The sequence below is a fragment of the Pipistrellus hanaki genome (genome assembly GCF_964339955.1).
Source record: "Pipistrellus hanaki genome assembly, chromosome: 1".
NCBI classification, from domain to species: Eukaryota; Metazoa; Chordata; class Mammalia; order Chiroptera; family Vespertilionidae; genus Pipistrellus; species Pipistrellus hanaki.
This window is the reverse complement of record NC_140503.1, coordinates 62337409-62361407: the sequence shown is the minus strand read 5'-3', so window position 1 is coordinate 62361407 and position 23999 is coordinate 62337409. Positions and strand designations below refer to the sequence as shown.

General features: G+C 52.9%; 1 protein-coding gene across 3 annotated transcripts; it reads left to right on the top strand.

Moving 5' to 3' along the window:
* Nucleotides 1–2646: 2646 nt before the first annotated feature.
* SPINT1 (serine peptidase inhibitor, Kunitz type 1) lies at nt 2647–15919 on the top strand. 3 transcript variants are annotated; one of them, XM_084904784.1, is made up of 12 exons: nt 2647–2697; nt 3360–3496; nt 3742–4281; nt 11485–11612; nt 11816–11954; nt 12038–12208; nt 12373–12399; nt 12740–12865; nt 12982–13032; nt 14206–14376; nt 14583–14630; nt 15027–15919. In XM_084904784.1, the coding sequence occupies exons 3-12, from the start codon at nt 3825–3827 to the stop codon at nt 15242–15244; spliced, it is 1536 nt and encodes a 511-aa protein (XP_084760910.1). In that variant the 5' UTR covers nt 2647–2697; nt 3360–3496; nt 3742–3824; the 3' UTR covers nt 15245–15919. The 3 variants fall into 3 exon arrangements, with proteins under 3 accessions (XP_084760910.1, XP_084760909.1, XP_084760911.1); XM_084904783.1 differs by lacking the exon at nt 2647–2697 and having other exon boundaries at nt 2763–3496; XM_084904785.1 differs by lacking the exons at nt 2647–2697; nt 3360–3496 and adding an exon at nt 3507–3570.
* The last annotated feature ends 8080 nt before the right edge of the window (nt 15920–23999 follow it).

The window sequence follows — 23999 nt, the reverse complement described above, 5'->3', positions numbered from 1 at the left end:
AAGGCTGTCAGGACCCAAGGGCTGTCTGAATGTTTGCAGGGAAAGCCCAAGGAAAGGCAAGGGGTACAGATAACTCCAAAGTGACTGGGACAATGAGGCCAGAAGAGCAGAGCAATTCTAGGGTTAGGTTGGAGGAATGTGGAGGTTATCATGATATATTTCTCTCTTCATTATAGAGGCAGTCCATGTTCACTAAAGGGAACTTGGAAAATAATTTAAAAACTAAAAAGAAAATAATTTAAAAATTAAAAAGAAATACCCCATATTTCCACCATTCAAATGCCATTACTTTCACCACTTTGTTAGACCATCACTTTTTTTCCTCTCATGTGTAGTCTTTCTTTTTATCAGAAGCAGCTTAAGATAGTGAGGGAAATATTGTGTTTTTGTTTCTTTGTTTTTAAATATATATATTTTATTGATTTTTTACAGAGGAAGGGAGAGAGATAGAGAGCTAGAAACATCGATGAGAGAGAAACACCGACCAGCTGCCTCCTGCACACCCACCACTGGGGATGTGCCCGCAACCAATGTACATGCCCATGACTGAAATTGAACCCGGGACCCCTCAGTCCAAAGGCCGATGCTCTATCCACTGAGCCAAACCGATTCCGGCTGTTTCTTTGCTTTTTATTGATTTTTAGAGCGAGAGGAAGAGAGAGGGAGAGCCTGCAACCCAGGCATGTGCCGTGGCCTGGCGTGGAACTGGGGATCTTTTGATGCTCCAGAGAGTGGGATGACACCCAGCCACCTGGGCCACAGCCAGGGTGAAGGAGTGTAGTTTTTGTTTGTTTGTTTGTTTGTTTGTTTTGTTTTTTAAATATATTTTATTGATGTTTTTTACAGAGAGGAAAGGAGAGGGATAGAAAGAAACATCAATGAGAGAGAAACATTGATTCAGCTGCCTCTTGCACACTCCCCACTGGGGATGTGCCAGCAACTAAGGTATATGCCCTTGACTGGAATCGAACACAGGACCCCTCAGTCCACAGGCCAATGCTCCATCCACTGAGCCAAACCGGCCAGGGCAAGAGTGTAGTTTTTGATGCCAGAGAGACAGGATTACATTCTGGCTGTCCCTTTTTTCAGATAGCACTTATTGAGTACTCAGTGTCACATATTTTTTTTGTATTAATTCGTTTAATCCTCATAATAACCCCATGCAGCCCTATTTTGCAAACAAAGAGACTAAGGCACACTGATATTAAGTGGCAGAGAAGAGCATTAAACCCAGAAGTCTCAAGTGTGAAGCTCACAAGCTCAACCCCGATACAGGCTTGCCTCCCACTCTTCATGTGACCTGGGCAGTCAGTAAACCTCTGCAAAGTGGAAATTATTCTGAGTTGTGTGAGCATTAGCAATTATATACACTGAGTGACCAGATTATTATGATCTCCTAACACATAATAATCTGGCCACTCAGTGTATATCCTATACAATAAAAGGCTAATATGCAAAATTTCCCCTCGATTAGGAGTTTGACCAGCAGGCAGGCTAGCCAACCACCCATGTCCCCTGCTCCTGGCTAGGCTGGCCGGACCTCACTCATGCATGCATTCATACAGCGGGCATCTAATACACACACATACACACACACACACACACACACACACATACACACTCGCGCGCTGAGAAGCCAGATTATTATGCATTCAGAGATCATAATAATCTGGCCACTCAGTGTATGTCCAGTGCCTGGCACACAGTAAATCTCTCATCTATTGGTGGCTGCTTACCACTTGAGTTTGTGTTTCAGTAAAGGTGAAGGTGGAACTTCCATCTGAACTCAGAATTCTAAATATGGAAATGCCCACTGAAGCAATAGAATTGCTTGCTGGGGCTCCAATCCCCGCTCTGTTAACTGCCACATGATTAACAAGTTAGTTAACTTGTCTGAGCCTGTTTGCTCATCTGGAAAATGGGGATAGAAATAGTACCTACTTTCTTGGTTTGAATGTATGGGGCAATATGTGGGAAATACTGAGCAACAGGGTTTGGGCACTGTTGGTGCTTGATAAAAATAGGTTTTGTAATGGTGTGTATAATGGATGTAATAATAAATCTGTTGTAATATAGTATTATCATAAGGTCAAATCTCCTTATTAGGATTCCTGTATGTATAAGGTTTTGGGGGGAAATAGGAATTAAACCATAAAACCCTTTATTCTCACCCAGCTGTGACAAAACTCAGAAAACCCAGAGAAAGGGATGCAGACCCTAGATTCCCACCCATAATGTGGACAGCGGGGAGATGTTGCAGCTCAGTCAGAAAAATGACCAAAGGTTTTGCTACAAAACCTAGTAGGTAAAGCCATTCTAGAGAACAAATTGGGAAGAATTTTCCCATGGAGGGGTCGGGGGTTAAGTCATCATGAAAAGATGTGGAGTCTCTTTTTTGGGAGAGAATTAATAGGACTAATCTTGCTTTGTAAAGAATGGTCTTTAAGAGGAATTCTTCATTCAGGAAAAGCAATGAGCATGGCTTAAAGGAATCCACGGTTCTGTGAAGGTCATTAATTCAACCACTTTGGTGAGCTGGAACCTCTAGCTTCCGAGGATGACATTTCACTGGGAGAGAGTGGCCAATTCCAGACCAGGAGCATCCCTGAGTGACAGGGAAGGCATCTGCGCACCAGGCGGGGAGCAGCTGACCCGGGAGCACCAACAGGGAGGGACTCAGCTCCGACAGACTCCAAGGTATCAATAAACAAACCCCAACAAAAGATACCACTGCGGTCCAGCAGAGAAGTCGGGCGGCGGGAAGAAGGGCTTCCCGGGGCTGGCAAGGGTGGTTTACAAGGTGCAGGCACCCGGATTCCACTCCTCGGAGGCGCAGCCGCACAGATTCCGGGATCCCTCACCGCCAGGTAAGGGATATGATTTCCCGAGGGCTGATGGCGGCGGCGACGGCGAAGTCATTTGCATCGGGCTTTCCCCCGTGTCTCCACTCTCGCCCCATCCGGGAGCCTGGAGCCTGCGGGAGGGACTGCTAACCCAGACCCGACAGGGAAGCGGGAGGCAGCCGCCCCACCCAGAGCGCCCGACCTTCTGGTGCCCCACTTCACTGGCGCGTCTGGGCCTCCGGGGCTCGGGGTGCTGTTCTGGGGCGCAGGCAACCCCCGCCCCCCGCGAGCTGGACTCGGTGGAGCCGGCGTAGAGCAGTCTCCGGGACGCGGTCGAGGGCGGGCGCCTCGGGGCTCGGCCCTCGGGGGCCCGGCTGCGGGGGAGGGCCGGGGACCCGGGCCGCGGACAGGTGCACCGGAAGCGGGGCAGGGGAGCGCCGGCCGAGGCGCGTGGGGCGTGGGCTGGGGCGGCGGCGCCCGGGTTAATGTCCGCCCCGCCCCGGCGCGCTGACTCAGTTTCACCAGAAACTTGGGAGAGGAGAAGGCGGATCTCCGGCAAACCTTGCACCTGGGCGGAAGCGGCGACCGGAGCCGCGCAGGAAGTCGGGACCGGAACCTCTGACGCCCCGACCCCACCCCGCTCACCTGCGCAGGTAACCGGGGCCCGGAGACGGAGCGGGCTCGGAGCATGTTTGGCCCTTTGTTCCCCGCTCGTGCGTGTGTCCGGGTACGCGACCTCCTTCCCCGTCCTTGGGGCCGCGGGTGGGCGGCCGGGTGTCCGGGGTTCCCCTAACTCCCCAGCTCTTCCTCCGGCCGCACCGCCTCCCTGGAAGGCTCCCCGGGCGGGTCCGGTTCCCGGCGGATCCAGTGCCGCCACCTGTCTCCTCCCCTCTCTCAGGTCGCCGGCGCCCTCGAAGCCCAGAGGCCAGCTCAGTGAAGGTGACCCCCGTGGGCGAGACGGCGACGGCCCCTGGGACGACCATGCCTCGCGGCCCTCGCTCCCGGGCCCGCGCCCCGGCGGCCGCGCTGTGGCTCCTGTGCGCGCTCGGCCTGGCGGGCACCCTCGCCGGGCCGCCGCCCACGCCCCCCGCGCCGCCCGCCGCCGCCGCCTGCCTGGACCGCTTCACCCCCGGGGTGCCCGCTTTCGTGCTCGACACCGACGCCTCGGTCAGCAACGGGGCCACCTTCCTGGGCTCGCCCGCCGTGCGCCGCGGCCGGGACTGCGTGCGCGCCTGCTGCGCCGCCCACGGCTGCAACCTGGCGCTGGTGGAGCTGCAGCCCGCCGGCGGGGAGGACGCCGCCGCCTCCTGCTTCCTCTTCAACTGCCTCTACGAGCAGAACTTTGTGTGCAAGTTTGCGCCCAAGGAGGGCTTCGTCAACTACCTCACGAGGGAGGTATACCGCTCCTACCGGGAGCTGCGGACTCAGGGCTTTGGAGGTAAGACGGGGGGGGGGGGGGGGGGTGTTTGGGGGGGGTGGTGGTGGCGATGAATGGATTGAGGGAGACCCCGAAAGGGAGACGGCTGTGGGGTCCTGGGAGCGGGAGCTTCAGGGAGGGGTTACTGAGAAGAGTCCCATTAGCCCAGTCCCCCCTTAGACGCAGGCGGTATGCACAGCAAACAAAGGTGCGGGAGCAGGGCTGGCATCCCAAAGCCGGGACCCGCGCCTGGAGGGAGGGGGTTGAGTGGGCTGGCGCTCTGGGCAGTGTGTTTGGGATGGAGGAGGCAGCTCCTCCGATTCTCGGTTTCTGGCTCTGTTATGCTGCTGAGTCGGGGAGTGAGCTGCCTGGAGGCCTCCCGATGACTAGAGGGCACCCCCGGGGCCAGGCACCCCCGGGGCCAGGCACCCCCGGGGCCAGGCACCCCCGGGGCCAGGCATCCCCGGGGCCAGGCATCCCCGGGCCCAGCACGCTCTGAGGCACCAGGTGCTCCTGATGGGGGAGAGAATCCTCCTCCGAGGATGGGCTGGGGACAGGTCAGCACCTCTGCACCCTGTCCCCCACCTGTTGGCCTTTGGTGGCCTGGGGGAAGCTGCTGACCACAGACACTACGAACAAGTCTAGTTGACCCAAAAAGGGAGGGGGAGGGGGCATAGCAGCCAGAAGCTCTGGGGTGGGAGTGAGAAGGGCTGTGGGTGAGTCAGTTCATCAGTATGTATACCTGGTAGGGCAGGGATGTCAGCTGTCCCGGCAGGTGTGTGTGCGTGAGCCAGGCCGGGCTCTCTCTCCCTGCCTTAGGATCTGGTACCAAGCCTTCTGCTCCCCTTGTTTACTTCCGGGGATAAAGGCAAAGGGGGCCGGGGCTCCTCCTCTTTCTTCCTGGGACTGAGCAATTAACTGAGATCAGGGCCCGTCCAGAGACCTTCGCTCCCAGCGCTCCACCTGCTGTTCTGGCTCCGGGGCGGGGATGGTCACAGCTGATGACCTCTGTTAGCACTTTACAGCTTTCTCACGGCTGTGCCACTCACCCTCTCCCCGAGGCCTCCTGACAGCCCCCTCTGAAAACGGGGCTGTTAGGAGTCGTCCCACTTTTCAGATCAGGAAACTGGCTCCCATGGTAAACAATGTGCCCATGAATGGTAGACCTGGGACTCAGGCAGGACCTCCGAAAGTCTGCGCTGTTTTTCACACAAGGCCGCCCTCTGAAAGAAACAACCCTGGGGGTAACCGAGCCCCGGCCCAGGGGCTGAGTCTGGGGGTGACCTCAGTTCTGGAAAGCGGAGAGAGACTGTCCTCTCCAGCCCTTTTCGGGTCTAGTCTCTCTCCGGGTTAAGGGCCCACTCTTCCCCCTGCCCTTCAAGGAGCTCTCCTGGGTCTCTGGGGTGGGGATTCCAGGAGGGGGCCCCGTGCCTGGGCCAGGACTGAGCCTGTTCCACAAGGAAGTGGCAGAGTGTAGGCGGTGATGACTCTAATTGACTTGCGCTGCCAGTGGCGCCCTTGGGAGTCCCCTCCGAGGCCAGCGCCTGGAACCCCGGAGTCCGGTCCGGGGGCTGCGCTGGACGGGCCACATGGTCTTGGAACCAGCCATTCTCATCGGGAGACTTTCCCACCCAAACTGGCCTGGTTGGCACAAGACAGGATGGAGTGGGACTCTCCTTGGCGCTGAGGGAGCTGGGTAGGGCTTGGACTGGGTGTGAGCCCCGGGCCGTTTCCAGGGTGCTACAGTGTTTGGGGAGTGGGGGAAGCTGTGGTGCCAAGGAACCCATACTCCGCTGAGTCCAGTTAGAGACTGGAGGTGGTCAGCGCCCGAGAAAGCCACTTTGTCAGGCAAGAGGGGCTGGTGCTTAGGACTTTAAACCTTTGGTTCTTGTGTGAGGCAGAGAAACCCTCCCCAGGACGGGTTTGTTGTTCCCCTTTCTTCCTGGGGCCGGGCCGGGCCAGTCCAGTCCAGTCCGGATTCCTGTGGCCTCCTGAGCACCTCGCTCCTTCCTCTCCTGCCTTCTCCCCCTTCCCCTGGGAGGAGGACTCAGGAGGCGGAGTCTGTTTGCCCGGAGATGTCCCGGGGCAGGCAGCTGAAGGCAGGGCTGGCTTTATTACCACTCTGGCCCTTTGCTCTCCTGGGCTGGGAAGGAGGGAGTGGTAGGACAGGTCATCTGCCCCTTGCTCCTGGGCACTGGGGCTTGGAGACAGCCAGCTGTGTGGGGGTGGACATGGCTGATTTGGCCTCAAGTCTGACACATCGCTCTGCCTTCCACTTCCACCTTGGGTGCCGGTGTCTGCCTGCCAGGGAGACTGCCCATAGTCTGTCTTCTTTCCCGTTTAGGTAGCCGGTTACTCAGTGAGAAGAGCAAGGAGGGAGGAATGGCTCCTCCCGGGCACTGCCCCCTCTGCTTTGTCTCTCAGAGGTCTCCTCTGAAGTGTCCCTGTGCCTCAGACTCCAGCCAGCTGTTCTTATTTCTCTACTTTCTCTTCTCCCTTCCAACTCCCTCTGACGCTGGACATGCCCTCTGTTGATCCCCTGGGGAGGCAGTTTGCAATATCCACAAAAACTGTACATGCCTGTTACCCACAGACAGTTCCTCTTTCCATTCTGTGGCTGCATTCTGCGTGCGTAGCACAACTCACCAGCCAGGTGTTCACTGTCGCATTGTTTATGATAGCAAGAATGGGAAAGGTCACAGTGTTTGCCAACACGTCCTGCAATTGAGAACTGTGGTGATATATTAATAATAGTAATAATAAATCCCGAGGCAGCATGGCGTGGTTGTTAGTAGAGAAGGAAGGGAAGGCCCTAGCTGGTTTGGCTCAGTGGATAAAGCATCAGCCTGTGGACTGAAGGGTCCCGGGTTCGATTCCTGGTCAGGGCACATGCCTGGGTTGCGAGCTCGATCCCCAGGAGGGGGCGTGGAGGAGACAGCCAATAATAATTCTCTCTCATCATTGATATTTCTATCTTTCCTTCTCCCTTCCTCTCTGAAATCAATAAAGAAATGTTTTTTAAAAAAAAGAAGAAAGGGAAGGAGGGAAAACTAAATCAAGAGGAGACCGGTGGTCTGGTTAAATATTATGGTATATTTATATGAGTGTGTGCAACTAAAAAAAAAACTATGTTGCATGCTTATGGGTTCAATGTCATCTCTGTTGATAGTCACACCCACACAAACTAGCAAGAGTAGATGTCTCTGGAAAGAACCTGGGCATTTAGGAGAAGAGGGAACTTAATGCTCACTATCCTTTTGTACTTTTGAATTTTACGTCATGTATCCCTATTACCTAAACTGAAAACAAAAATCCCAAGATTATAAAAGCAATCAAAAGTACACCGCTAAGCAAGTGAGTGGCCTGCAATATGGCATTTTGGAGAAAGAATGAGCTATGGAATCAGATAGAACAGGGTTCAAATCCCAGCTCTGCCATATAGAATCTGAACAACCCTGGGCAAGTCATTTAACCTCTTTGGTGCCAATTTTCTCCTCTGGAAGGAGGGATAAGAATGCAGTTGCAGCCCAGCGGGCATGGCTCAGTGGTTGAGCATCGACCTATGAACCAGACTATGATCGATTCCCGGTCAGGGCTCATGCCCAAGTTGCGGGCTCAATCCCCAGTAAGGGGTATGCAGGAGGCAGCCGAACAGTGGTTCTCTCTCATCATTGATGTTTCTCTCTCTCCCTTTCCCTTCTTCTCTGAAATCAATTTTAAAAAATGTTTTTTAAAAAAAGAATGTAGTTGTAGCAGGTTGTTTAGGAAGGTGGGTGATGTAGATCAGGGTGAGCAAACTTTCTGTGAGCTTCCAAATAGTAAATGTTTTATGCTTTGTGGACCATGCAGTCTCTGTTGCAATATTCAACTCTGCTGTCGTAAGGTGAAAGCACCATCCACAATGTGTAACTGAGTAGGCGATGCTGGTTCTGACACAAATTTGATGTTCTTTTCATGTCACAAAATATTATTCTTTTTGTTTTTTTCAACCATTTGGAATGTACTAGGTGGTGGGCTGGATTTGGTTTGCAGGCCTCGTTTGCCTACTCGTGCGGTCGCTGATGCAGGGGAAGTACCCAGCGTGGCAGCTTTGCTAATGACGACGACTCCAGCTTTGTTTCCAACTTTGGCTTCTCTGGAGCTCCCACTGTGTCCCTCCCCTCTGGCTGGTCTTACCTCCCTCGAATTTAAATTCCCTGTGACTGAATGCACACATTTCCTCTATGTCTGATTTCCCTCTGCCTTACCCTACCTCTCCATTCCCAGCACCTGTCAGACACACCCAACACTGATGCTGACACCCTCCTTTCCATTCCCTTAGCTCTCCCTAATTCAGGTCACTCTCATTGCATCTGCCCTGACCCACTGTACTGGCCACTCGCCAGCCTCCTAGTTCAGACAGCTGGCAGACAGGGGTCCCTGCTCCCCAGGCCCCCAGCCCATGGCCCTACCTTAGCCCTCCCGGTGTCCATCAGGCATCTAGGTCAGTGTCTGCTGCAGCCAGGGCTTCGAGGACTCTTACCCCTCTCTTGCAGCCAGTGTCCCTCCTGTACCACCAGTTGTGAAACATTCAAATGTCACTCCTCCTGCGTCCACATGCCCTGGGCCTGTATTCAAGGCCCTTTGAGGTCTGTCCAGGCCAGCCAGTCTCTTTCATGTCATGCTACCAGCCTTGCGAATCCCCAACTCCTTGCTTGGGCCCCTCATGTTTTCTTGTTTTAAAACAGTTTTTGTGCTTTGTTTTAATTGATTTCAGAGAGAGAAAGGGAGAGGAAGATAAAAACATAAATGATGACAGAGAATCATCGATTGGTACCTCCTGCAGGCCCTCTACTGGGGACCCTGCCTGCAACCCATGACCTTCTGGTTCATAGGTCGACACTCAACCACTGAGCCACACTATCCAGGCAAGCCCCTCATAATTTCTTTTGTCATCAACAACATAGCACATTCTTCCCCACAACTAAACAAATAAAAACAAAAATAAAAGAATCAATACATTCTTTCTCCCTTCTCCAAAAAGACTTTTTTTTTTTAATGTATTTTTATTGATTTCAGAGAGGAATGAAGAGGGAGAGAGAGAAACATCAATAATAGAGAATCATTGATTAGCTGCTTCCCGCACACCCCCCATTGGGGATCAAGCCTGCAACCCAGGCATGTGCCCTGACCCGAATCGAACCTGGGACCCCTCAGTCCACAGTCCACTTAGCCAGACCAGCGAGGGCCAAAAATACTTTTCTGCTTCTTCTGGTCTTTCAGAGCCTCTCCCTTCTCCGGATGTCCATCCACTTCCTTATCCTGTGTACACACTTCCTATGGCTGCATCTTGTTGGGTCTTTTCTCCCAGACAGCTTCATGTGCTTGGGTCTTACCTGCCATCTGGGTTGCAAGTCGTTCAAGGACCGGACTAAGTTCCTGTCCTGTGGCTGCTGTAACAACGTATTACAAACTGGGTGTCTTAAAATCACAGAACTTTGTTGTCTCACAGTCCTGGAGGCCAGAAGTTCAAAATCAAGGTGCTGGCAGGGCTCTGCTCCCTCTGACAATCCTGGAAGAGGGTCCATCTTTGCCTCTTCCAGTTTCTGGTGGCACCAGGGCTTCCTTGGCTTGTGGCTCCATGACTCCGGTCTCTGCCTCTGCCTTCACACAGCCCTTTCTTCCTCACTCCATGTTCTCCTAGCCTGTCTTTTTTTTTTTTTTTTTTTTTTTTTTAAGGTATACTAGAATAGAAACTGTTCTTTAAAAAAAAAAAATACATTTTTATTGATTTTGGAGAGGAAGGGAGAGGGAGAGAGAGAGAGAACCACCAATGATGAGAGAAAAGCATTGGTCATCTGCTTCCTGCATGCCCCTTACTGGGGATCAAGCTCACAACCCAGCATGTGCCCCGACTGGAAATCAAACTGTGACCTCCTGGTTCATAGGTTGATGCTCAACCACTGAGCCACACCGGCCGGGCTAGCCTCTCTCTTATAAAGACACTTGTCTTTGGCTAATCCGGGATGACCTGATGTGGAAACGCTTAACTTGATTACTTCTGCAAAGACCCTTTTTCCAAATAAGTTCACATTCATGAGTTCAGGAGGTTAGACATGGGGTCTTTGGGGGGCCACCACTCAGCCTACGACAGGCAGGAGTCCTGCTTTGTGCTTTGTGTCTCTCTTCAGCTCCGGGGAGGTCTCAGGTGCAGCCGCTGTCAGGCTGAGGGAGGGCCTGGTTCCCTTGGGCCCTCATACCTGGAGGCAGGTGTGTCTGAGGTGGCAGAGGCACCCTCTTCCTGTGGCCGCTCTCCCCGGACACCAAGACTTGTCACATTGCTGCCTGGGGACTCTGTGTGAGGGTCTCTGTCAGCAGAGGGGATGATGGATCTTAACTCTATGTTTACTTATTTGGCTTCTCAAAATTATTGTTGCTTTAACTTTTTTAAAAATATGTATTTTCATTGATTTCAGAGAGGAAGGGAGAAGGAGAAAGAGAGTAAGAGAAACGTCAGTGATGAAAGAGAATCATTGATCGGCTGCCTCCTGCACACTCCACACTGGGGATCGAGCCTGCAATCCAGTCATGTGTCCTTGACTGGAATTGAACCCAGGACCTTTCAGTCCACAGGCCAACACTCAACCCACTGAGCCAAGCCAGCTAGGGCGCTTTAACTTTTTTAAGCAGTCAGCACAAGACCTACTTAATGTAGAAGATAGGACTAAACCTCCCCTAAAAATTTTTTTAAATGGGATCAGATGGCACATGTTGTATAGTAATTTGCTTCAGAAAGTAAATCTTACAACATAAAAATGTATTTAATAGACCAAAGACATAATAAGTATAAATGGAGAGCAAGATGGTTTAGCCCTAGCCGGTTTGGCTCAGTAGATAGAGCGTCGGCCTGCAGACTGAAGGGTCCCAGGTTTGATTCCGGTCAAGGTCATATGCCCAGGTTGTGGGTTCAATCCCCAATAGGGAATGTGCAGGAGGCAGCCGATCAATGATTCTCTCTCATCATTGATGTTTCTATCTCTCTGTCCCTCTACCTTCCCCTCTGAAATCAATAAAGAAAAATATGAATAAATTAAAAAGAAGATGGTTTATTTGTGGGTTCCCACCTGTGCCCCATGCTGGTTGCTGAGTCCTAGGTTGGTCTAGGTGTGGCCCATAGAGCTCCTCACCCCCAGGAGAGATCTGGTCCGTTCAGTGAGAGTTGACCTTCCCCCACCCTCCCCCCAGGATCCAGGATCCCCAGGATCTGGGCAGGCATAGACCTGAAGGTACAGCCCCAGGAACCCCTGCTGCTGAATGGTGTGGAGAACACAGACTGGCACCTGCTGCAGGGTGACCCGGACGTCAGGGTAGAGGTGAGACATTGGTCTGGCTCCCTGGTTGCACCCAGCTCTCCAGAGCCCCCTTTCTCTCCGGGGCCATAGGCCAAGGTGGATAGATGCTGAGGATACATCTGATAGCAGGTCCCTCTGTTCGCCTGGGGTGGTGGCGGCTGGGAGGGCCCGGAGGAGCCCAAGGGTAGCAGGGGTCCCAGCCTGATGGCCATTTGTATGTATAGAGGAAAGACCCGGACCAGGTGGAGCTGTGGGGACTCAAGGAAGGCACCTACCTGTTCCAGCTGACATTGGACAGCTCTGACCAGCCAGAGAGCACGGCCAACATCACCGTCACCGTTCTCTCCGCCAAGCAGACGGAAGGTGAGGGGTGGGTAGGCGGCATCTAGAGCCGCCCCATCTGTTGGTTGGCCCCTCGGCCCGCTCACAAGCTCTCCTCCCCACAGAATACTGCCTCGTAACCAAAAAGGTGGGCCGCTGCCGTGGTTCCTTCCCCCGCTGGTACTATGACCCCAAAGAACAGATCTGCAAGAGTTTCGTGTATGGAGGTTGCTTGGGCAACAAGAACAATTACCTTCGGGAGGAAGAGTGCAAGCTAGCCTGCCGCGATGTACAAGGTGGGCCTTTGCATGGAGGCTTTGGGGCTCAGGTGACTTTCCCTCAAGGTAGGTGGTCTCTCTTTCCTAGTCAGGGAGGTGGGGAGGAGAGTCCCCCATTCCCAGGCCCCCCAGCAGCTCATCCCTGCCTATCTCCTCTCACGTCTTTGTCTTCTCTTTCCCAGGTTCCTCCACGGAAAGGCGCCATTCAGGTAGGCTTTGCTCCTTTCCCTAGTCCCCTCACTCCTGCCAGATCGCCAGCCCATATCATGTCCACGCCCTTGACCAAGCTGCTTTTGCCCAACCCATTCCTCCCCGCATAGTAAGTGGACCGAGCACAAGCACCCCACCCTTTGCAGCCTAGCGTCCTCCTGCAGGACCTGCCCCGTGTGTGTGTGTGAGGAAGGGTTCATGGGGGGCAGGTGGGGAAATAGTGGGCGTGTTGTGATTCTGTGCTGGGGCAGGCAGGGCCAGGTAGAGGATGGGCCCTTGGTACTTGCTGGCCTCTGCTGGAGCGTGACCTCACCCCCTGCTGATTCCTGCCCCACTCAGTGTGCTCTGACACCTGTCCCTCCTCCGAGTTCCGCTGCAGCAATGGCTGCTGCATCGACAGCTATTTGGAGTGTGATGGCACGGCCGATTGCTCTGACGCCTCGGACGAGGCCAGCTGTGAGGAATGTAAGGCCTGGGAGGCGGAGGAGTGGTGGGCAGCAGGGAGGGAGGTCCTGACAATCTACCCTGCATCCCTGGGAGACCATTGTGGGGGCTGTGCCTCTGAGCTTTCGTTTTTGCAGACACGAGTGGCTTCGAGGAGCTTCAGAGCTTCCGTTTCCCCAGTGACAAAGGTGAGGCCCCCAGATCCTCCGGGTGAGGGCAGGTGCTGTCACCGTGCCAGAGGCCTGCAGTGTGCCCGGCTCTGGGCAGAAGAGCCAGGGTGGGCTTCCAGCTCTCTTCTTTGGCTGTTTCCTAAGTATAATCAGCCTCTTTTTTCTTTTTCTTTTTTTAATGTTTTTATTGATTTCAGAGAGGAAGGGAGAGGAAGAGAAAGAAACATCAATGATGAGAGAGAATCATTGATCGGCTGCCTCCTGCATGACCCCTACCGGGGATCAAGCCCGCAACCTGGGCATGTGGGCCTGTGGGCATGTGCCCTGAGCAGGAATTGAATGATGACCTCCTGGTTCATAGGTTGACACTCAACCATTGACTCACACCAGCCTCTTAACACCTTCAGAAATGTAGCCATGCCTACAGATCACTGAGGTAGTATTTACTTAATATTTTTATTATCCAGCCGAAACCGGTTTGGCTCAGTGGATAGAGTGTCGGCCTGCAGACTGAGGGGTCCTGGATTCCATTCCAGTTAAGGGCATGTACCTTGGTTGCGGGCACATCCCAAGTAGGGGCTGTGCAAGAGGCAGCTGATCCATGATTCTCTCTCATCGATGTTTCTAACTCTCTATCCCTCTCTCTTCCTCTCTGTAAAAAATCAATAAAATATATTTTAAAAAATATTGTTATTATTCAATTACTCTTTTAAATTAATGTATTAAAAAGGAAATTTTACATCACTACCATAAATGGAAATTCACTATTACATACCAAAACTTGAGACTGACTATTAAAATAAGTATAATAAGACAACATTAATAAATTTTAGCTGGACATGGGTGTCTGCCAAGGCTTAGACCCTCAGCCACTTTTGTTAAAAGGTAGACCATCGTCAGTATTAGAGAGAAAACCAAGACCTTGACACAATCAGAAAAGCCGAAAGATTGTAAAAGGGATAATTATGTGAGTCAGGGTAGTTTACTTCCGTGCCTATGATTATTGTCCATAATATGTCTTTCTGGCTTCTGGCAATGCTGCACATGGGCCAGATGTTTCTGGGGCCCCCGCCGCCCTCACAGCCACAGCCTTCCTCAGTCTGATGTGGGTTGGGAGGTGGCGGGCCGCAGCTACGTAGAGCCTGGTAGAGGGCTTGCTCAGTCTCCTGTGCCTGCCCCTCCCCCCCCCAGGGCACTGCGTGGACCTGCCTGACACCGGCCTCTGCAAGGAGAACATCCCCCGCTGGTACTACAACCCCTTCAGCGAACACTGCGCCCGCTTCACCTACGGCGGTTGTTATGGCAACAAGAACAACTTTGAGGAGGAGCGGCAGTGTCTGGAGTCCTGTCGCGGCGTCTCCAGTGAGCGGGGCAGTGGGCAGATGGAAGATGGGAAGGGGAAGGCTTAGCTAGAGCGCCGTGCTCTGTCCCAGGGCCTGGGCTGGTCACTCCGCGTCTCGGAGCACCTGGAACGGGGGTGGGAGAGGAGGGCAGTGGGAGTCGGGTGCTGTGGAGCCGCTGAGCATCAGCCCTTCCTATTGACTTGTCTCTCCCCCATCATGCTGTAGAGAAGGATGTGTTTGGTCTGCGGCGGGAAGTCCCCATTCCCAACGAAGGTAAGTCCGGGTCTGCCCTATTACCAATGAGTAGTATCAACTCAAGCACCAACTGCGTACGATTGGTTGTGACTGCCTAAGCCTGTGTTGAGAAGGACCCTGAGGTTGGCTAGAGGGACAGAGTGTCACAAGCTATAGTCGTACCTCCCATCGCAGGGGGGGCAAGCACCGTGGAGAGTGTGTAGTGTTTGCTGTCAGTCCCAGGCCTTTCTCCAAGCTCCCTGCAGACAGAGCAGCTTGGAGCTGAGACCCGGGGCCCCATCAGAATCCGTCCCACTGAGCTCCCCATAGAGCCATTCATCCGACTTGGTCCTCCCGATACAGAGCGGGGTGGGGGGGTGGGCACAGAACTGAGCCGGTCCCAGGGGCTCTTCGTTCTGTCCTGTCTTGCCATAGGCTCCGCGGAAGTGGCCGTTGCGGTGTTCCTGGCCGCCTGCATCGTGGTGGTGGTGGCCATTCTGGGGTACTGCTTCTTCAAGAACCAGAGGAAGGGCTTCCATAGCTACCGCCACGGCCATCGCGCCCCCCAGCCCCCCACCCCCGCCAGCTCCACCATCTCCACCACAGAGGACACCGAGCACCTGGTCTACAACCACACGACCCGGCCCCTCTGAGCGGGGCCCTCCCCGGCTCTCGCCAGCGCTCACCTGACCCCGCTTCCTCCTCGCCAAGGAGGAGGCCCGGGCTGGGACAGACTCTGGGGCCGGACCCTTCCTGCCGTTCCTCAGGCCTCTGCCTCAGAGGCTTGTCAGAGATGTCTGAGCTACACTCAGACCACTTGTTCCTGGGACGGCTCCGTGTCTGAAAGGAAAGAAAGCCTTGGAGCCAGGAGTCCCACAGATGGACCTGCTTACCTCGGATTTCAGAGGAAGTTGCAGGCCTGTTTCCTGCCCCGCACCGTGGTGCTGGGGAGGGGACTGGGCGGCGCCAGAAGCTAAGGCCCAACCCTGTCCTCCAGCACCACTCCTCCCACTCTGCGCCGTTCAGAGCGGGGAAGGACTCCTATGAATTCTGTGCTGTACAGAGTTGCTTTTTATTTAATGCCCCCGGCGGGGGGGGGGGGGGGGGAGGGGGGTTGGAATGAGAGGAGTGAAGAGTGGCCATCTGGCTGCTGCTGCCTCTTCCCTTCCCCCAAGAGTGAGTCCCAACTCGGCCTGACCTAGCCATGGAGCCAGAGCTGCTCCCAGCTCCCTGCACTCCCCAGGCCTCCCTGGCACCACCCCCTCCGCGCCCCCACCTCCCACAGGCCCAGTGCACCCAGAGTGTAATAAAGACGTTTGTTCCGTGGGGCTTCTGCCTCTCTCTGTGGGACCGGAGAGGGACAGGGCTTGGGGGGGAGGGGGGATGTGACCGCCCAGTCCAACCGGTTCAGGCTCCGGCCACCCTGTTGAGCAGGTTTCCACCCTTCCCGAAACTGCACCAGCACCTGAGGGTGGGGAGAAGTGCCAAGTTTGACCACCAGAGGGGCGGGGTGAGGGCCATGGGAGGAGGGGGCCCAGGGAAGCCGCATGCTGCCCTGTGGTATTTCCTCCCGGTTTGATCCTGGGGCAGGTCTTCACTGCAGTGTGCAGTTAAGACAGGGAGGGTGGGCACACAGACGAGCCCTGGTTCTTCACTGCCCTTTTTGTGGGGCCCAGGTCACCCCTGTCCCCTCCCACCCACAGGAGCCTTGGCCTCACAGGAGCAGAGTGCTCCCCGGACTCTGGACGCCCACCCAGGAGCCTTTAGTTGTGCTCCAGTCCCACCCACACCCTATCTCCCTTTGTTTGAGCCACATCTTGGTGCAAAAAACAAGGCATGCTTTTAATTAATTCGTTTATTCTTTAGTTCAACAAATTAAGCCTCTATGTGCTAGGTATTGCCAATCATTAGGAATTCTGTCTTGTCAAGATAAGCACACACAAAGCACTATGTAAATGCTTTACGCGTCTCAAGTTACTGTCTCAGCACACAATCCTGTATGTAATACTGTACAGGTACTATAATTCCCATTTCACAGATGAGGAAACGGACAGCAAAGTTCTCAAAGTCTTAGAGCTGGTGCGGGGAGACTGGATTTAAATCCTAACTGGCTCCAGAGCCTAGTCTTACAAAAGGGAGACTCGGATTGCGGTAAGTGCTCTACAGAAGAGTAAAATGGCAATGTGAGAGGCTGGAGGCTAATTTTAAACAACTGGAGTCTGACCCAGGTGGACATGCATGTCACAAGTGCACAGCTCTGGGTTTCCATAGCTGCGCACATCCAGAAGATAAACACCCAGGTCAAGAAGCAAAGGGTCCTAGCTCCCCAGGACAGGGAACTTTCCTCTCTGTTTTTTGTGTGTGTGCCTATTGTGCTCAGCCTGGACCACCTCCCCCTTTCTCATCTTTCAGCCTAAACTCGTTATTCCTGAAATCCTCCTGCTCACAGTCAGTGAGTGACATCCCTGCTTCACACCCTACGTCTGCTAACAGGACCCTGCGCTCAGAGCACCCCCTTTCCCTTTCCGGAGCTTATTGTCTTCCCACGGGGCTTAGCTCCTTGAGACACAGATGGCGTCTCAGTGGTCTCTGAGTCTCCCCTCACTCCATGACCGTAGTGACTGGTGCTGCGCTACACGGAGTGGATGGCAGAGGGTTGGGCCCCTGACCTTGCTTTGCTCGACCCCTCTCACGGGGCACTGCATTTTTGTTTCCGAATTTGCCAGCCACTCATCCACCCTTCAAGGCTCAAAACGACTTGCTCCTCTTTTGGTCCACCCAGCATTAATCAACTCCTATTATTTCAAAAAGCATTTCGAGGGCTGAGGTGATTAATGACTCCTTAAACTCTGTATCCCATTTCTTAGAGCAGTTATCAACACAGAGTAAGTGCTTAATGAGTGTTTGTTGGGCCGAAGGGAACATCCTCTCAGGGAAGGGTAGAGATGAAGTGAGTACATGCCAGGCAAAGAACCATCCCTGGGTCAGCCACGGCGATAAGAGGTGAATTCGCACAAGGGCCACTAGGGGGCGCTCTCACCGCTGTTGGGCGCTGTGATCTTGGCTGCAAGGGTTTGAGCAGAGTACACAGTCCCAGGCAGGGGTCAGGTGTGAAGCAATGAAAATTGAGATGCCATCCCTGCCGAAACCGGTTTGGCTCAGTGGATAGAGCGTCGGCCTGCGGGCTGAATGATCCCAGGTTCGATTCTGGTCAAGGGCATGTACCTTGGTTGCGGGCACATCCCCAGTAGGGGATGTGCAAGAGGCAGCTGATGGATGATTCTCTCTCATCGATGTTTCTAACTCTCTATCCCTCTCTCTTCCTCTCTGTAAAAAAATCAATAAAATATATTAAAAAAAAAAAAAAAGATGCCACCTCTGTTCTCCTGGAGAACAGGCAGAAGAGATGTATATACTGTTGGCTCCAGATTGCTCCTTATCTTTGTGACTTCCCCAGCTGTCCTCTGTCCATTCCCACCCACATGACTCCTTTCTCGGAATCTCACACCTCCATCCCTTTGCACAGGCAGTTACCTCCACCTCAAATGCCTCTTTTCCCTGGAAACTCCTACTTACCCTGTCCTCCAGCTCAAAGAGCCGTCCCTCGTTCCCAGGCAGAAGTCAAAGCTGCCCTCCATCCTGTCAGGCTCACACAGCTCTGCCGAGGAGTAGATGTCTGCCCTCGTGTGGGCAGGACTCCTCAGGACAGGGATGGGGCCTTGTTATCTCTGCTTCCCCTGTGCTTGTGGCTCTGAGGTATCCAGCAAATGGCTGCTGAAGAAAGCAGAGCTGGTCAAGCCTTAGAGATTAAGAAGGTTGACTTGGGGTGGTAAACACACAATACAATGAACAGATAATGTAGAATTGTATACCTGCAGCCTATACAGCTTTATTACCACTGTCACTCCCAATAAATTGGATAAATAAAAAGAAGGAGGTTGGAGCTTCAGGGAAGAGGTATGAAGTGAGATGCGCAGGCCCTGGCTGGGGTGGCTCTGTTGGTTCGAACATCGTCCCATGGAACAGAAGGTGGCAGGTTAGATTTTATGTCAGGGCACATCCCCAGGTTGCAGGTTTGATGAAGGCACATGCAGGAGGCAAGCAATTGGTGTTTCTCTCTCTAAAAATAAATAAATTTTAAAATGTGGGCTAGAAGGGGTCAATGGGGGGTGTGAGGGTGGGCATACGTAATACTTTCAACAATAAAAATTAAAAAAAAAAACACCTGTGGGTGTTCCAGGCATAACAAAAATCATAGAGAGCAAAAGCTGGGTAGTGGAGATTATGGATCTTGATTTGTTTGGAGACCAGCAAGCTGCTCAGTTTGGCTCAAGCACTGACAGGGAGGTTGGTGGGTAGAGGCCACATTGATGGGCACTTGGGGGTTTGGGCGGGTGAATGGGCTGATCTAAATTCACGTTTAAGAAATAGACAAGTCCTGGCTGGGTAGCTTAGTTGGCTAGAGCATCCTCCAATACGCCAAGGTTACAAGTTTGATCCCCAGTCAGGGCACATACAAGAAGCAACTAATGAATGCATAAATAAGTGGAACAACGATTGATAGTTCTCTCTCTCTCTCTCTCTCTCTCTCAAATGAATAAATTAATATTTTTTTAAAGTTGAAAAATAAATTTAAAAAAAAAGGCAAAGAAATGGGCAGGTAAGCAGGCCCTATCACTAGAGGTCGAGCCACAGGGAGAAGGAGGTAGCCATGCCCAGTAAATAAGACAGAGTAACCTATGTGAAGTACAATACATAGTAGATGTACAGTAAAGACTAGCTGAAAGGTTGTACCTGGCAGCCTGCAATCACACTTTGACCCAAACAGTGCTTTCTTTAGTTAAGTTATCAACATTTAAAGAGTCAGGAAACTTCATTTAAAAAAAATCCTGCCCTAGCCAGTTTGGCTCAGTGGATACAGTGTTGGCCTGCGGACTAAAGGGCCCAAGTTCGATTCCGGCCAAGGCTCATGCCCAGGTTGCAGACTCGATCCCGACCCTCCCAGTAGGGGATGTGCAGGAGGCAGCCAATCAATGATTCTCTCTCATCATTAATGTTTCCATTTCTCTAGCTCTCTCCTTTCCTCTCTGAAATCAATAAAAAAATATTTTTAAAAAATATCCTTTTCTAGCTTCTTGTGAAAACAGGGCACTGGCAATCAGGAACCCATATTTCTGCAATAATGCAGGCGCCAGATTCAGGTCCTCTTGAGGTGGGCAGGTGCTAACAGCCTGTCGCTCCCAGACATTCAACTTTGGGGCTCCATCATCTTATCCCTTATAACCATCCCGCCTTCCCTATATTGGAGAGTTTTAACAAAATTTATTTGTCCTAACAGTTCAAATAAACACTAACAAAACCCTGATTGTTTCTCCCAAACCTATCCCTGCTCACTTAAACAAACAGCCCTGAATGAGGAGCGGTTTGTCCTATTGCACAAGACCGCTCCCTTCCCCACCCAACCACAGCCAGGCTGAAGCCTGGGAAAGTACTGCTCAGGCCCCCACCCCCCACCCCCCGGGAGGGGCTGTCATCAATAGTGCCGCCTGGAAGCCCCACACCCCGAAGCTCAGCTGGCCTGGGGGTGCCCAAACTCTCCCACAGGCTCTCTGAGAGCCTGCCGGGTGGTTCCTGGGCGATCAGCCGGGCGCCAAAATCAGGAAAACAAACCGAGAAGCCCCTTGCTGTGGGGTTAAAAAAAAAAGACAAAACAAAACAAATGTCCACAGTGTTAGCTCTCATGACAAAATGACAGGTGGTTTTTGTTTTCTTCTTTTTGTCAACCTGCATTTTCTAAGTTTTCTACAATGAATAGCTATTGCTTTTGTAATAATAATTGTGTTTTGAGCAGGTATTCAGATATATTTTAGAAAGAAACAAATCATCAGTCCATGAAACTCTGGGGTAGAAACAGTGGGGATGGAAAAGAAGCGAGAGCTCTGGAGATCTGGGGAAGGAACAAATTCAAAACTTGGTACCTGGATTGTGAAGAGGGAGAAGCGGAGTCAGTGGAGCCTCCAGGTTTTCTGTCCTGGGAGTCTGGATGGGTGGCTATGCCACCACCAGTGACAGGGCTGACTGCAGGAGGGCCAGCTTCAGGGGAATCAGGCAGAAGGTGAGGGGCCATCAGGTACCAGGTGAAGACTGGTTGTATTGATATTATTATTGGCATCTTATTTTGTTTGCCTATCACTTGCCTTACTGAGGAAGGAATATATTGATATATATATTATTATTTATTTATTTATTTATTTTCCCCCAGAGAGGAAGGGAAAAGGAGAAAGATAGAAACACCAATAATGAGAGAGAATCATTGATCAGCTGCCTCCTGCACACCGCACACTGGGGATTGAGCCCACAACCTGGGCACGTGTCCTGACCCGGTATTGAACCGGGACCTCTTGGTTCATAGGTCAATGCTCAAACCCTGAGCCACACTGGGCTGAGGAAAGATTTAAAGAGGACTATAAATTATGACACGAATAGAAAGTAGGACCAAGAATAAAAAGAGCAAGAAGGAGCATAAAATAGGGCTAGGAACAAAGCAAAACCATGAATCTTGTAGTCTTTGGGCCATATAGTTAGCTCTGAGGGTCCCAGTTGTGGTGCATTCTCATGAGGCTCAAACACATTGGAGGTGAGGGGGTCTGGGCTTGGTGCAGAGTATCAGGCTCCTGGATTTGGGCGTAAGCCCAAAAGGTGAAGAGGGAGAAGCGGAGTCAGTGGAGCCTCCAGGTTTTCTGTCCTGGGAGTCTGGATGGGTGGCTATGCCACCACCAGTGACAGGGCTGACTGCAGGAGGGCCAGCTTCAGGGGAACCAGGTGCGGAGTGGGGAGATTACGGTGAGAGAGAAGCAGAGCAGACCTAGAGAGGAGAGAACAGACAGTGAGGCAGAGCCTCTTTTTATTGACTCACTAACTCACTTGGAGTTATCCTCCCAATGGATTTTTTTCTGACCCACTTACTCTCTCCTGCATGATCCCCTTTGCAATCAATCAGTTTATGACCTTGGGGTAATCAGGTTGACCAGGGTTAGTCTGTGGTTCCCAGACAGATCTATGAGAAGTAAAGGACTTGGACTAGATGGCAAGATCTTTTCGATCTTAAAATTAGGATGTTATTTCTTGTTGCAGGTTCCAGGGCCCCTGAGTGCATAGCTGGGGGAGGCTATCAGAGCCAAGTCATTGAGGCCAGAGAGGGGCAGTCACTGGCTCCAGGTCACACCGCCAGTGGTGGGGACAGAGCCTGGCCAGGATGCCAGCATTCCTGAACCCCAAAGTTTTTGCTCTGTTGACCAGACAGCTGGGCTTGGTTTCTGTCCTTTCTCTGGAAATGAGACAAAGGAGCCCGAAGCTGGGCCAAGAAGCTGTCAGGGCTGGTCCCGAGCCCCAGGAGGCTGGGAACCCACGGCCACACCCAGGTAAACACAGGCCAGCACTGATACCTCTCACTTGGCTCTCGATAGCTTCCTCTAAATCAGTTCCTCGCTATTATCTTGCTGATTCCTGCAGGTGCCCTGGGAGCCAGGGAGGGGCAGAGAGTATTAGCCCCACTTCGTAACCGGGAGAAACTCGGATAAGGAGGAAGGCCGTAATTTACCCAAAGTTGTCCAGCAAGTCAAGGATGAGGCTGAAACAGGAGGCCTGAGGAAGGTGGAGTGGCCAGCACACGGCCTATTGGGTAGGGGTGGGGAGGTGCTATGGGTAGAAAATGCACACAGAGGCAGGTCCCTTGTCTTCACCGGGAGGGTGGTCTTGCTGTCCCTGGAGGGATAGCTCTGGGGACAAGCTGTGCTAGCTGCCCAACTGTGCAGGGGACGGGGCAGGGAGAGGAGAGGGGTGGAGGCAGCTCATGGCCACAGAGAATACAGGTCTGAGGGAGGAGGCCGGCATAGGTCAGGCATCCTTGAGTGAGGTGTGTGCTGCCTGCTTTTCTTCCAGCTTCAAGTGGCCCCAGGGACCCCTAAGCCCACACTGGGCCCAGAGGCTCCTCTGGTGCCCTCACTACCAAGGGGCCGGGGAGTCATCCGGATACCCGGGGACAGAGGCAGGTTGGCACAGGTGAGAGTCAAGGAGGCCATGGAGCTGGTGACAAGGACTGGCTCTGCCTTCCAAAGGGGTTAGAAGCAGGATGAACGTAAGTCCAGGTTATTAATAAAGCTCCCCTTCAATTTCAAAAATATCTGAGTCATCCCAGCTAGGGGACAAATCCTAGGTCCAGTGGAGAAAGGCTGGAGAACATTCCATTAGAAAGGCAGACCTGATTCAGTGCTGACATCTCTCCTCACATCCCACCTCCAGCCCGGTCTCCCTCCACCTCACTACCCAGCCTACAACAACCTCGTCTGTCCCATAAACCATGTTTCCCAGCCTGGCCCTTTAAGAGAATCATTTCTAGGGGCTGGACCCCCCCCCCCACACACACACACCCAGGTGGCACACTGGAAAGAGGCCTGGACGCAAGGTCAGGAAACCCAGGTCCAAAGCCCAGCTCTGCTTTTCCCTTGGTGATGTGGCTCTGGGCTGCGGTCTCCTCATCTGATAAGTGGAGCTAATAAGAGCCATGGGGGCCCTGGCTGGGCGCTCAGTTGGTTAGATGCTGTCCCAATACGCCAAGATTGGGGTTTGACCCCTGGTCAGGGCACATACAAAAATCAACCAATGAATGCATAAATCAGTGGAACAACAAATTGATGTTTCTCTCAAATAAATAAACATTTTTAAAGAGCCATCTGGCCTATCTTGAAATCCAGTTGTAAGAAGAGAAGATGGTAATAGGTCAGGCTGCCTAAGCATGCTGCGTTCAGGGCCAGAAAGCAATGGCCCCTGGGACAGCCAGCACTGCTTTGCCACCGGGTGACTAATGTGGCCCCTCAGCTGGCGGAGCTCTGCTCACGGAGGATCTGGCCCAGGCCCAGGAGGAGCTGACAGCATAGCCCTGCTGGGAGCCGGGCTTCCTGGCAGCAGGCACCGTGGCAGGTCTGACCTGTGAGAGCCACAGTAACCGCCTGGGGCCTGGGCTGGTTGCAAAAGGGGCCCGGGCTCCTGACGCAGTCTGCTCTTGGTCTCACTCACTCTGCCAGGCGGGTTCCCAGGAGAACGGGAGCTCAGGGAGGGTGTGTCACCTCTGCCCTGGGCTCTGTTCCGCTCCCAGGGGAAAGCAACCAATGAATTGCGAGGCACACACCACGCCAGGCCCGGCACACACACCCAGCAAGAGGTGCACACGGAGAAAGACAGCCACACAGAACTGACGTTAGGCAGACAGATACATAGACACTCAGCTCCCAAGAAACTAGGCCCAGACACACATACAGGACTATGTATCAGACACACTCCTAAGGGCAGACTTCCGGCTACACAGACACACGTACAGAGCTATATACATCTTCTATAAACATAGACATC

What these genes read in the sequence shown, in the direction of transcription:
- SPINT1 (XM_084904784.1), top strand. Translation starts at nt 3,825, where the DNA reads ATGCCTCGCGGCCCTCGCTCCCGGGCCCGCGCCCCGGCGGCCGCGCTG. An exon ending in ACCCGGACGTCAGGGTAGAG is followed by an intron (nt 11,613 to 11,815) that starts GTGAGACATTGG and finishes TTGTATGTATAG; the next exon opens with AGGAAAGACCCGGACCAGGT. An exon ending in CACGGAAAGGCGCCATTCAG is followed by an intron (nt 12,400 to 12,739) that starts GTAGGCTTTGCT and finishes TGCCCCACTCAG; the next exon opens with TGTGCTCTGACACCTGTCCC.